The 13,625-nt window shown below is 34.3% G+C and overlaps 1 protein-coding gene across 7 annotated transcripts in view; it reads left to right on the top strand.

Moving 5' to 3' along the window:
- Nucleotides 1-13,625, top strand: part of KTN1 (kinectin 1) — a 120,870-nt gene that overhangs the window by 91,616 nt on the left and 15,629 nt on the right. For 3 of the 7 annotated variants that reach the window (XM_060096169.1, XM_060096167.1, XM_060096168.1), the window contains 5 exons: nucleotides 1,410-1,478; nucleotides 2,551-2,588; nucleotides 4,080-4,170; nucleotides 6,184-6,270; nucleotides 9,735-9,824. In XM_060096169.1, coding sequence (XP_059952152.1) covers nucleotides 1,410-1,478; nucleotides 2,551-2,588; nucleotides 4,080-4,170; nucleotides 6,184-6,270; nucleotides 9,735-9,824 — 375 coding nt within the window. The remainder of the gene's footprint in view (nucleotides 1-1,409; nucleotides 1,479-2,550; nucleotides 2,589-4,079; nucleotides 4,171-6,183; nucleotides 6,271-9,734; nucleotides 9,825-13,625) is intronic. The other 4 variants (XM_060096171.1, XM_060096170.1, XM_060096173.1 and 1 more) reach the window with 2 other exon arrangements.

Genomic DNA, 13,625 nt, shown 5'->3' with positions numbered 1-13,625 from the left:
GTTCTGTCACATTCCCTTCCCTTTCCAAGTAGGTTCATTGTAAATTTTGTCAGATAATGCTAAATTGTCCTCCAAAGTGTTTTTACTAATTTATACTCTCCAACAGACTAAATTACAACTAAACTAAATTGCACTAAATTAAACAACCAAACTACAACAACTAAATTACACTCTCCAACAGAGAGCCATTTCCTCTTCATCCTCTTCAACACCGATGAAGATGAAAACATTTGATATTATGCTTGAAAGATGGTCAGATTATTGTAATTTGCATTTGATAGAGAAGTTAAGCACTCATCATTTGTATATGAATTGTCCTGTAATTTTCCCTACATTTTCCCCTCTGGGTTGACTTTTTCTTACTAATTTGTAAGATCCTTTTAACATAGTAAGGGAAGTTAGCCTTCTTGTCATGTGAGGTGATTTATTTTAGTTTTTCTTTTGACTTAATTCCTGCCGGCCCCCACCCCCACCCCGCTTTGGAAATTCTTATGTACTGAAATGTAAGTAGTTTGCTGAGTTTGAAGTCTTGAAATGAAAGTTATCTCTCACTCTATGATCATAAAAATGTTTTCACGTGTTTTCTTCTAATACTATGTTCATAATTTATCTTTTTTGCTTAGATGTTTTATTCACATGTAATTTATTGGAGTAAGTTATAAGAATAGCATTTCAACCTTAAAAAAATAAAAGACTAACCACATTATTAAATAATCGATTGTTACTTGACCGCAGTGGCTCTGTCCCCTGCCTGGAACATTTAGCAATATTTGGAGACATTTTTGGTTATCACAGCTGGCTGAGGGGTGCTACTGCATCCAGTAAATGGAGGCTGTGGATGCTGCTGAACATCTTACAGTATGTGGGTGGCCCCCACAATAAAGAAAATACGGCCCAAGATACCAGTAGGACTTGCCCTACTGATCTGAGGTGTCACCCTGTAGTAAATTCTGACATGTGTTTGGGTCTGTTTCTGGATCCTGTTTTCTTCCATTGAGACATACTCACTCCCAGGCTAGTAGCGAATAATTCTAATTTTATATATATATATATATATATATATATATATATATATTTTTTTTTTGCGTTACACGGGCCTCTCACTGCTGTGGCCTCTCCCATTGCAGAGCACAGGCTCCGGACGCGCAGGCTCAGCGGCCATGGCCCATGGGCCCAGCCACTCCGCAGCATGTGGGATCCTCCCGGACCGGGGCACGAACCCGTGTCCCCTGCATCAGCAGGCGGACTGTCAATTATAATGTATTTTAATATAGGGCTTATTAGCTTATTACACCCTTTAAAAATTGTTACTGTTGTAGAATTTGCCTGGTTTGTATGATACGTTTTAAAGCTTATATGGAAAATAAAAGCTCTGTCCATGTGTTCATGTTTAATTTTTGTTTAAATAGGAAGTACAAGATGAAAACAAATTGTTTAAATCCCAAATTGAGGAGCTTAAGCAGCAGAACTACCAACAGGTAGGTACTGTTAGATGCCTTGCCTTTTATTTACGTGGCAAAAAATTTTATGACTCATGACCGTAAGTATTACCATTTTGTCTTTTCATTGAGAATAAAGTATGTGTTGTTTTATTTATAAGTGTTTATCAAATTTCCTGAAAAACAAAGCAGTTTGCTATGCTATAGCCAAGATAAGATAATCTATAATTTATAAAGTATACACAAATAACATTACTATCTGTATTCCAGCTCTGTTATGTATCTGTGTGTGTATGTTTTCAGATCCTTTAGAATGCCTTTCTTAGCAAGTCAGATAAAATCCTGTAGAGGTCAGCTTAAAAACATGTGTATACCCTACTTCCCCTTTCCGGAAACAAAACATCTATAATTGGAGAGAAACTAAGAAATGTGTAATATTATAAGTAATAGTTTACCACCATTTAAAATACTTTTTCAGAGTATAATTATGCTTGGTAAAAATAAAATGTGTGTTTTTTTTAAAAAAATAATGTTAACCAAAATATTCTTTAATTTATATTATGAATGTATATGGATTAACTCGAAAATATTTTGAAGGACAAAAGAATTAGAGTCCTTGTCGACAAGAAACTTACAGTAGTTTCGTTTGGGAGATTGTAGTCATCAGGAATAAATACCATATGTGAAGGGCTATATACCTTTACATATTATGTAGAACTAAATTTTTGTTATATGCAAGTTAACTAACTTTTCCTACTTTTCCTTCACTAATGGTATTTTTTTGACTTTTGGAAGCTTAGTGTAGTCAAATATGAATTACGCATTATGAAAATTGAAGGTATTAAGTCAGTGCTTTGCACATGGTAGGAAATTGATAAATGTTTGTGAAGTGAAGAGTTTAAGAATATAGTGACAATGAAGATTTGATTTAGCACTCAGTACATTGTATAAATGTGTACATGTTTTTATTAAGATTACTTTTTGGTGGCATATAGAATATATGATATTCTTACCTTTGGTGTTGTCTCAGTTTATGTCTGAGAACAGATTTAATTTTTTTGAAGTCTTCTAGAAAGCTGTGTTTGAAAATAACATTTAACTGTTTTAATAGGCATCTTCTTTTCCCCCTCATGAAGAACTATTAAAAGTGTAAGTAATAATTCTTATTCACAGTTTGGGAAGTGGCAACTTTTTATTTACTAAACAGTTCTCAGATAAGCAATTTGATGTAACTGCAAATGCTCCCCTAATTTTTACAGTTCTATTTGGATTTCTTGGACTGTAGGTCATTAGAGCTTAGCTGTGCCTTTGGCTGAGCTAAATGTACCTTTTATGGTATTTGCATTTCTTTGAACATTTTGTTGAGGGTGATAACTGGTTTTTCAGGCATTCAGAAAATATCTAATCACATTTAACTATATTTTGAAGCCTTTACTGATTTACCTTAAATTATCTCAATTATCCTCCTGATATCATTGTGGAATTGAATGGTGCACATTTTGGTTTAGCTTCTGCATTAGAAAAGCAAATCTTGTAATCTTTATGGTTACTCTCTTTTAAGGAGTTTTTTTTTTTTTTTTTAACTGAAACATTTTTATTGTGGGTCTGTATTTTTCTCTAAGAGGCTGCGTTTAAGGTCATTTCAGGTAAGTTGGTATGTTTCAACATGTTAAATGTCAACCACGTGAAGTATATTCAGTGATATATCTGTATGTTCTTCCATCTTGACTTGTTTACACAGTTGGTAGTTTACTAGTTTAGAATTATTTACTATTAATTTGAGTCTTGAGTTTGACTGTATAGAGCAAGGGTCAGCAAACTTTTTTTTTATAAATGGCCTGACAGTGAATATTTTAGTCTGTGTGAGCCACGTAGTTTCATATTCTTTTTTTCCTTTTTTCCCTACAATTCTTTAAAAACATAAAATCAGCTCTTGGGTCAAGGGCCATACAAAACCAGACTGTGGGTCATGCCCTGAACCCTAGTTTGCCAATCCCTTATATCGAGCCTTATTCTTACAGAAGAGCGATTTGTACTTTAATTTTCTACCCAGGCCTCCTCTCAGCTATACCAGAATCAAATTGTGACTCTGCCATTTCTTTCTGCATTTCCGGGAAGTAACTAACTCATTTGATAGAACCAGAAAAACATGAATCCCAAGACTGTTTTGAAAATGAAAAGAGAACACCTACCTCACGTTAATATCATGCTTTTATTGTGGGTTAGCCACTTAAAGTCATAATTGATTTCATTACCTTCTGGAAAAAAAAATATTTAAGGGAATGTGTCTACATCAGTTTTTACTCCTCTGAAAATAGCTACTTCACTGCCCTAGATAAAAATAGAAGTGACTACAACTACAGCTGTTCATGTATTCATGAAGTGTTTCTTAGGGGATGATTTCTCTTTAGCATAAATGTCAGTATATCATATTGTAAAAATTTATTTAAAAGTTTATTTCTGAAAATAGGAATTCATGGATAGGCTTTCTGTGGTAACTGTGGTTAAGCTTAAAGAGTTTGCCTATTAGGTTAATGCATTTTTCAAAGCATCATCTACTTGCTGTTTTTATTGTAGTAACAAATAATATGTTCACTGTTTACCTAAAATACTGTTATATATATTCATGTTCTGGTTTAGAATTTCAGAAAGAGAGAAAGAAATAACTGGTCTCCAGAATGAGTTAGCTTCTTTGAAGGATGCTGTTGAACACCAGAGGAAGAAAAACAATGTAAGCAAATTTTTACCAGAATAAAGCTTTTTATTATTATTTCACTGAAATATCATGGTTAAGAATTTTTTAATCAACTTTTACTTTAGATTTCTTAATCTTTGTAGGAAAGTACTGTTTTGTGTGTAGGTTTTATGAGAGAATTATTGGGGGAACCACTTTATTAGAGAGTGGATTTTTTTAATGAATAAATGAAAAGTCCATTTTGTACATGTCTGAATATCATTTTAAATGTTGACGTTAAAATTATTACAGCTACAGATTTTTTTTTTAAACTATAGTGACTTTCTGTTACACTTTTATCTGGAAAAATTATTCTTTCAGCTCAGTATCTTAAAATTAAAGGTTTTTGTTCTTATTTTGATTGGGCTAGGCTTTTTGTAAACTGAAAGTAATGCCAGTATTCAAACCTAGTATTTTCAATAATTAAATGTCTTTCAAAGTCTTCTGGCACCTCCCTTTTTAAATTGAGAGGTGTTTCGAATTTTGGTAATTAGGCATATTAGAGGGCTCGAAACCTGTGAATACATTTAGGTTAGAATGGAAGGGATAGTGAAATATTGACAAGTAGTAAATTTAGATGAGTTTCTTAAATTCTCTCTGACCAGAGGATGACACCTTTCAGTAGAATGCAAGCGTTCTTGTTAGATGAGGAATTTTTGCACACAAAAGTATCATTGTTAAGACTTGAGCAAGGTCAGAAGTGTTATTGAAATCTAAGCGGGTATTTTCTAATGAAAGCTAATTTTTCAAAGTTTGCGTTAATTTGTTAATTTAACAAGTTGACATGTTCCTGCTCCTCTGAGTTTGTCAAAATTAGGTATGTGAATTGCCCTTTGTGTGTTTGTGTAACATTACTAATAGCATTGCTTGGCCAGAAAACCTAAGCTCAGTTTGCCAGTATTACTGTTACCATCTTAACTGTGTTTTATTATCGGGATTCTGAGATAAGGAAGGTATAGTAATGCCAGTCTAATGCCTCAGCAGCAGCAGTAGTGCTGGAGGCACTGAAGTGTGTGAAAAGAGCCAGGACACTGGAGGCCAGCAGACTGCAACGTCAGTCCATTCTAGTTCTGCCCCCTCATTTGCTGTGTACACTTGGTCACATTTATTAACCTACCTGAGCTGTGGTTTTGTCATCTATAAAATGGGAATAAATACCTCTTAGGGTTGTTACGAGGATTAATGAAAATTTATGTGACATGCCAAGTACAGTGTTGGGCACATAAGTAAAGCATTCAATAGATGGTGATTATTGGCTTTTTAGTTGTTGTTTTTAATCTGTTTAGATTTCTAAATCTGAAGAAAGGCTGAAATATAGCAGATTGTCCTTATTAGTATTTGCTAATGAAATGCTGTTAAAATAGATCTTTCAGAACTCAGTTTCCAAAGGCCTCTGTTTCTCTTTCTAGCCTCCTCGTTTGCCTTGATCAAGTAGCTCATACAATTCCTGTCAGGTTGCTTTTGGTATGCACATTTGACCATGCCAAGAAAGATAGAGAAATACAGTGAATTCCTATGTCATTCCTAGGTAGACTTGAAATGTGTTAAATCAATAAAACATATTTAGAGAAAAAAATGTTATGCTGCAGTGGAAAGTCCCGTGAGTGATATTGGGTCCTGTTTAAAAATCACACGTAAAGCTTTTTGTAATACTTGTGTATTTGTTCTGTCCTTAATCCTCTAATATTCGATGTACCTGAAATTATATTTGTAATCTTGGTTTCTGTGTTTACTTTTCAGTGCTTTTTCTTCCTTGTTATATGTGCATAGTAATTACTTTAAAGCTGGCATATTTGGTGTGTATACTAAAACATGGGAAGTGGGCATCTTTATTTTCTCATTCAAACTTCTAAACATTGCTTTTTATTTTTTTGCTAATATACATATTTTCCCATTGAAATAATTTTGCAGTAAGCAGCAGTTAAATGCAGTGCAAAATACTGATGAAGCAAAAAGCAAAAATCTTTCAATAATGGATAAACTGAAATCATTCTTTCTAAAAATGATTAGGACCTTCGGGAGAAAAACTGGGAAGCAATGGAAGCATTGGCATCAACTGAAAAAATGCTGCAGGACAAAGTGAACAAGACTTCCAAGGTTGTAATGCTAACTCCTAGAAACAATCCACTGAACAGAGAAAATCTGCAGCTTGTCTTAAAATCAGACTAAAGCATTTAATTTTACTGCAATTTAAATATAAAATCTCCTTATCATCCACATTTGTCACCTCTATCATCTCTGCTTTTTTTCATCTACTCCTTGAAGCTTTAATTTTGGGCATGCTGTTTTGTTGTGATTACTTGATTGATTGAGCTTTGGTGATTACTGCTTTAAGCTGATGAGTCTCAGGAAGCCTATGCTACCCATGTAAGCTCTTGTTAGACAGAGTGTACCTCTTGGGTTGATTAAGAGAACTTGGTGAAAACCCTGAGCCAAAAAAAATCTAACTGAATTAACAAACACATTTGAGTACCTAGAATGCACCTGTGGTGCACAGTGGACTCTCCTAGGTTCTTTGAGGCACACCAAGATGACTCAGACAAAGTGGAAAATGATAAAAGTCTTCAGAAGTACAAGGACGGGATCAATTCTGGGTGTGTTATTGGGGATGCTTCCTTAGAAGAGATGGACTTAAAATTAAACTTTAGGTTTTGAAGTATCTGGACAGTAATGATGCACATTTTATGTTTAGTATGGAATATTAATGTAAGGGATAATCCTCTTGACCAGAGTATGTAAAGTGCTCCTGAAACATATATCCCCCTCTGTCTTAAAAACGATTAAGGATATTCTCCCTGAGTTCAAGTTGTTCCATGGATTTAAAGATTTCTAATGAATTGTAATCGAGAAGTTGTTTTTAAAGATTGAGAGAAATAAATGTGCCAGTTCAGTCAAGCACTTTGAAAACTCCTACCAAGAATAAATGTGGAACAGAATTATTGAACTTCATATATGGGTTAAAGTTCATTATGTTATTCAATTCAGCATTCTGTAAGTATTTTGTGTGCTAAGGTAATATGCTGAATTTTAAATGTAAGTCTTAGTGACATTTGAAGGACTTTTTTTTAAAGCAGAATAGAATTTTAATAAATTTTTTTATCAATCATGTTTGTGGTTATATTTCCTTCAGTGTAAATGGATTTGTATTTACTTATATACTTAATCATCAGGCCCTAATTTTCACTAAAACCTTAATTTGAGATATCTGGCAGATATTGGGACCAGAGAAATCTAGGCCAGAGAGTAGAAAAATCTAGGCCAGGTAGGACGTTATTGTTTCATTGTCAGTGGTTGCAGTCAGCCCTGTCAGCAGTGGGGGTTCTGTATAGTTTCTGATTGTTTCTATAACTTTGTTTTTCACTGTTAAGAGCTACCTGTTAGCTTTATTTTGTTATTGAGGCTGGTTATCTAGAAAGTGCTAAACTCTTAAAATCATGCCATTCCTACAAGAAGTTATGTGCCACCTGTCATAGGCATTCTTGCATATTATGCCAAAAGAAAGCTAGAATTTGTTTCATCATGTGTTTGGTGGTGAATACAAGAATTTATCTATATTTCAGAACTAATCACCTAGTGCATGATGGCTTCTCGCATGGCTGATGATCTACAGAGCATAGACTTTATGCTCCTTCTCTATTTTAATGGAATTTAGACAGTCCTCAGATAGCATAGGTATAAAATGATGTTGATTGACCCCTGACTACAGGTTGTGCTGTAAGGAGTAAATGTTCTTGAGGACCTACTATTAATGACAGGTTCACATGAAAGGTACTTCACACATGTTACACTTAGGTAAAGATACTAAGGAAATATAATAATGCAGTTTTCAATATTAAAGTGGAATAGAAATCGTTACCCACAACCAAACTACTATGTCAAATGAAAACTTTTTACCTAAAATTGCTAGTACACCCTTGTGCTTCTTAGTTACAAGTTAGACACCTATTACCTTTAGTTAGATTCTTTTTCCCTTGGGGAATTTTCAAAAAAGTTTCTGTTCCACAGTGTCTCTTTTTTTTTTTTTTTTTTTTTTTTTTGCGGTATGCGGGCCTCTCACTGCTGTGGCCTCCCCCGCCGCGGAGCACAGGCTCCGGACGCGCAGGCTCAGCGGCCATGGCTCACGGGCCCAGCCGCTCCGCGGCATATGGGATCTTCCCAGACCAGGGCACAAACCCGTGTCCCCTGCATCGGCAGGCGGACTCTCAACCACTGCGCCACCAGGGAGGCCCCACAGTGTCTCTTTTCCTGATTTTCTTTAGAGATTGCTCTACCACTTCTGTGGTCAGATGATAAAAATGAGCTCTTCATTGTTTCTGAATTAGCAGTTAATCATTTTCCTTAAATGAGTGTACCTTATTTTATGCAGTTAGGTGGATGTATCCCTGAAAAATAGTGGACTTTACTGAGTTATTGAAAATACTCCATTAAAACATCCATTTTAAAAATCCTGCCATTAATCCGAATAAAGTAACAGCTTTTTGTATGTACAGAATATGATTAATCTCTAGCTTCTTATTGTATAACTTTAGATTTTCATGTTATTAGATTTTCTTAAATTGAAGCGTGTGCATCTTAAATCCATAATAGATTTGAAAGATCGATTTAAATGGTGGGGGAAGATAGGGTTGAGATCTTGCTAGCTTGCTTGCCTTCTTGTCACCTGTTGAACTTCACCAGTGTTTTGAGATGATTTTCTTGGCTTGGTTTAGATGTGCATTTTTATATATGTCTTTTATTTTTTAATCTTGTAGAGATAGTTTGAATATTCGATTTTTATTTTTTCGTGTGATCAAGTCATTACCCTAATTTTGACAAACAATGCTTTTGAGTTAATAATTGATACCCATTAGACTTGGATTTAAAATCACCAAATCTAGACATGCATTTGTGATACTTATCTTTAAATTTAACAGCTGACAGAGTCCATACACACATGCCAGAGTTAGTCTTCTTGACGGCATTGGTGAAGTAGTACACCATCAATTTTTCCTCTTTCTCTTTACTCTTTTTCCCATATGTACACCTGTCAAATTTTGGTGGTTCTTTTTTTCCCCCCTTTGTTTAGCATAAATAGCTTCACCTGACCTTGAAACTGGAAGTATCAAAGTTGCCATTTTATTAATTCCATGGTCCATCAGTGATGCATTTTTTGGAAAGAGATTTGCCAGCCTAATAAGCCTCAGTTATGTCACCCAGATGCATTTTTTTTGCATGTAGTTTGTTTTAGCTGTAGGAAGTATTTTTTGTGTTTTTGTTTGTTTGTTTTTTGAATTGTTCCTGGAGGGGTATCACTTGATGGCAAGGAAAATGTCCATGTTGTCAGATATTGCCTTAGTTTGATTAATATAAGACATTGTTACTTAGGGTGCTTTTGAGATTTTGCAGATTTTTTCTTATGTAAGCATTTTGATATTTCAGAATGGGAAATTTGAACATTTGTCAGTAATAAGAATTTTAAAAATATTAAGTCTTTTTCTTCTCTTAGAGTTTAAAAGACTGTAGCTTTTTTTTTTTTAATTCTGTAATCTTGTAAGTTTGATTTGGTTCTTCTTCTGCTTTAGGAAAGACAACAGCATGTGGAAGCTGTTGAGTTAGAAGCTAAAGAAGTTCTCAAAAAATTATTTCCAAAGGTGTCTGTACCTTCTAATTTGGTAAGATTAATTTATTATTTTTTAAAACATGATGTCTTTATCATTATTCAAGGAAGTTGTGAATAAGCAGCATTTTCACTCTGCACTTGGTTTTAGGGTGCACTGATCCCTCAATCTTTCTCTCTTTTTTTTTTTTGGTACGCGGGCCTCTCACTGTTGTGGCCTCTCCCGTTGCGGAGCACAGGCTCCGGACGCGCAGGCTCAGCGGCCATGGCTCACGGGCCCAGCCGCTCCGCGGCTTGTGGGATCTTCCCGGACTGGGACACGAACCTGTGTCCCTTGCATTGGCAGGCGGACTCCCAACCACTGCGCCACCAGGGAAGCCCACTCTTTCTCATTTTTAACCTAGGGTGTTTTGAGTAGTTAAAATCAATAACTTGGTTCAAAGACATTTATGTTTTTTCAGTTGATACTTTGTTGTAATCTGTAAAATTTACATATGAGACATATTATTTAGAGGATCATAAATATCATATTTGGGAAAGAAATATTTCTTCATAAGTCAATAGTGGTTAATAAATCAGTAATGCTCTTAATGGCTTTATTCAAAATAGAACTTAATTTTAAGTGATTCCTTCTTAGTTTTAGGAACACTTTATTTTTAAATGTATTTAATACTAAGAACCAGGCTATTTTTATTTCATAACTTAAGATTTTGGTCATCTGTTAACTTCTTCAAGCAAAAGTCTTAAAGATGATATAGAACAACTTGCTTTATTTGAGGTTGTATGTGTTTTAAATGGGAGAGAAAAGTTCCCTCCGTTCAGAGAATTAATACAGTGAATACTTGAGGGCAGAGAAAGCCAGTGAGTGTGCATGTAGTTTTCTAAAATGGTGGCACAGGTCCTTTTCTCTTTTAGTGGGAAGTTGTATGTATGTATAGTCAGAAGCAGAGAGAGCGTAATGAGCCAGGTAGACCAGTATCTCACTTCAGCCATTACCAGTATGTCGCATGCATTGATGCACGGTCTTGTTTTACTTCTAGCCCTGTACTTCCTCCGTTATTTTGAAGGAAGTCAAACATCAGAGCATTTCATCTGTAAATATTTCTAAAAGATAAGGATTCCTTTAGAAAATACTATTATTATATTTTTAAAAAATTCTTTATGTCATACATCTAGTCAATATTTGGATTTTTTCAGTTGTCATATAATGTATTTTAATGAATACATTAAAATACATTGAGTTAGAATACATTGAGTTAGAAGCTAACTCAATGGACTACATTGAGTATCTTGGACTACAAGATACTCAATGGTGGAGTATCTTGTATGTAGTATGTATGTATCTTGTATCTAGTATGTAGGTGGACTACAATAAGTATCTTAACTACTTATTGTAGTTTGTTTTAGTCAGGACTCAAATAAGGTCAACCTGTGATTGATTTAAGACGTCTTTTGGATCATCTTTATTCCACGGGTTCCCTTTTATTTGTCAGCACACCCCCTCGCCCACCTTTTTTTTTTTTTTTGGAATGTAGTAGTTTCATATGCAGTTTCCCAGTCTGGATTTAATTGACTGCATCCCAGTAATGGCAGTATGTTCCTCTGTCCTTTGTGTATCCCATAAATTGGTAGTCAGTGGAGGCCTGATGATGCTCAACACTTCAGGGGTAGGATGGGTAGAGGCAAGACTACTTCATGGGCAGTGTTGTGTACTTCCATTAGGAGGTCCTTCGTGTCTGCTTTTGCTTCTTCGGCCTGTTGGAGCTTATTTAGGCTGGCTACCAAATCCTTTTGACACAGCACTGCTAAACTTTGGTAGCTTCTTTGCTTTGTGGTGTGACAAGTTGTTCCTGATTTATTGTGTACACTTCCTGCCCCAAACTTGGAATCAGGGTATTTCTCAAGGAGAGGGCTGTAGGTGCCAGGTGTGATGTAAGTAAACGTCATGGCCTGTTCTCTGTGCAGTCTGAGTTAGCTGCTTGCTCTCTTCGGTTTTATCTACATATCATCTGCGTCTCACTTGCACAAGAAGCAAAAATTCTTTTGTTTCTGTTGTAACTGTTGAGGATATATTCAGGTTTGATCAGCTTAGTAGATACGGGTTGAGCTGATGAAATAACCTGTGCTGGGCAATATGAATAAATTGTCAGTTCTAGTGCTGTTCTTACATTGAACCTAGGAGAAAGGGTTGCTCTTCATATACTTCATATTTTTTCCTTTGTGGCCATAAGCCGTTTTTATTTCTTTATTCCTACTTTATATTTTATTAGTGGAAATAGAATTGCAGGATTTATTTGGCAGTATTTTATGAGCCTAAAGAGTTAATAATTTGTGTTTTTCTTCTTTAAAGATTGTATAAGATCACCAGAATTAAAAATTCTTTTTAATGTAACAAATTCATTCTTAACAGCAATATTACCCACCTTCAACCACCAAACCTTTTTGACACTATAAATATTTATAAATCACCATAAGACATGAATGATGATATTTGGCTTTTGTTCATCCACTTGTTAAAAGTTGAATACTTCTGCATGTAGTCTGTATTTAAGAAATATATTAAGCTTTTTGTGTGCTACCTAGGGTCTAGCATTTTAAATTTTTAGAGATGTGATGGATAATAAACTATTTACCTTAAGATAATAATTAAATTTAATACTAGGTTAATATAGTCAGTAGATATAAAAGGGCTTTTATACATGAAGTAATTTTTTTAAACTGTTTTCTATTGCTTTTTTGCTAAGAAAATCAGCAGAGGAGTGATCTAAACTATATGACCTGGATTGAAGAGAGGCTTACATACTTTAAGCATCTGAATCTGAATTTAATTTATATTGAATCCCAGTATTTGAAGCTAAGTAGGATTTTAATAGTATCATTTTGTCATCATTCAAATTTATGATGTGAGAATGTAATTTTGTTTTTAAATGGAGAGGCTTTTTTGACTAATATGTACTACGGGGTATTGTACTACAGGGTGATCTCAGCATCCAGTTTTCTTTGTTTTTTATTTGATAGAGTATAGAGACTCCTAATTCAGCCAGAGAATACTGATTCAGCCACATAAGTAAAATATTTAATTAGAGCAATTAATAGAAATTTCATGTGTGTTGTTTTTGTCTTGAATTAAACTAAACCAAAGACTTAAAAGAGGAATAAGAGGAAATTATCTTTAAAGTATCTAACAAATACTCTTTATCAGAGTTTAAAATTCAGACAAGAAGCATGAAAAATCTAGAATAATTTATTCTGAAATTTGGAATAATGACTAAAACTATAATGCCTTGTGTTTGCATCAGCTGACCTTTCAGTACAAATATAATTTTTGTTGGTTTTAAACACACAAATGTTTGTGTATTGTTATTTCTCATTATGATTTAAAAAATGCTTCATAATACATATTTATTTTGAAGTATTTTCACAATCCCTGTAGCACCTTCACAGAATCTGAAATCTTCTGACTAGAGTATCTCAATTGAACTTTTAGTTTATGAACTCAGTTTTTGAGAACTGGTTCACCTGAAAAAAAGTTTTTGAAAAATTATTCATACTAGGCTTTCTCTGTCTTAAATATTGAATCTATTAGTCCTAGCACTAGTAAGTGGTAGAGGCTGGTTTGAGCCCAGATTTTCTACCTGTATGTCCAGAATTCAGTTGCACATATCCTAGGATATGTAAATAAATTTAGATTTGATTTTTTGGTAGTACATAGGCATATTTTTAGTGTTTATTTTCAAGGCTGGGTCACATACAACTTATGTAACAATTCTATTCTTATTTGAAATTTCCAGAGGGATGGTGTTTGTCTATATAGATTTCTTTTATAATCTTCTAATTTGGTTATTTAAAATACTTT

This window comes from Mesoplodon densirostris, chromosome 4 (assembly GCF_025265405.1).
Source record: "Mesoplodon densirostris isolate mMesDen1 chromosome 4, mMesDen1 primary haplotype, whole genome shotgun sequence".
Taxonomy (NCBI): Eukaryota; Metazoa; Chordata; class Mammalia; order Artiodactyla; family Ziphiidae; genus Mesoplodon; species Mesoplodon densirostris.
Note: the sequence above shows the minus strand (reverse complement) of the source record. Positions and strands in the feature narration are given on the sequence as shown.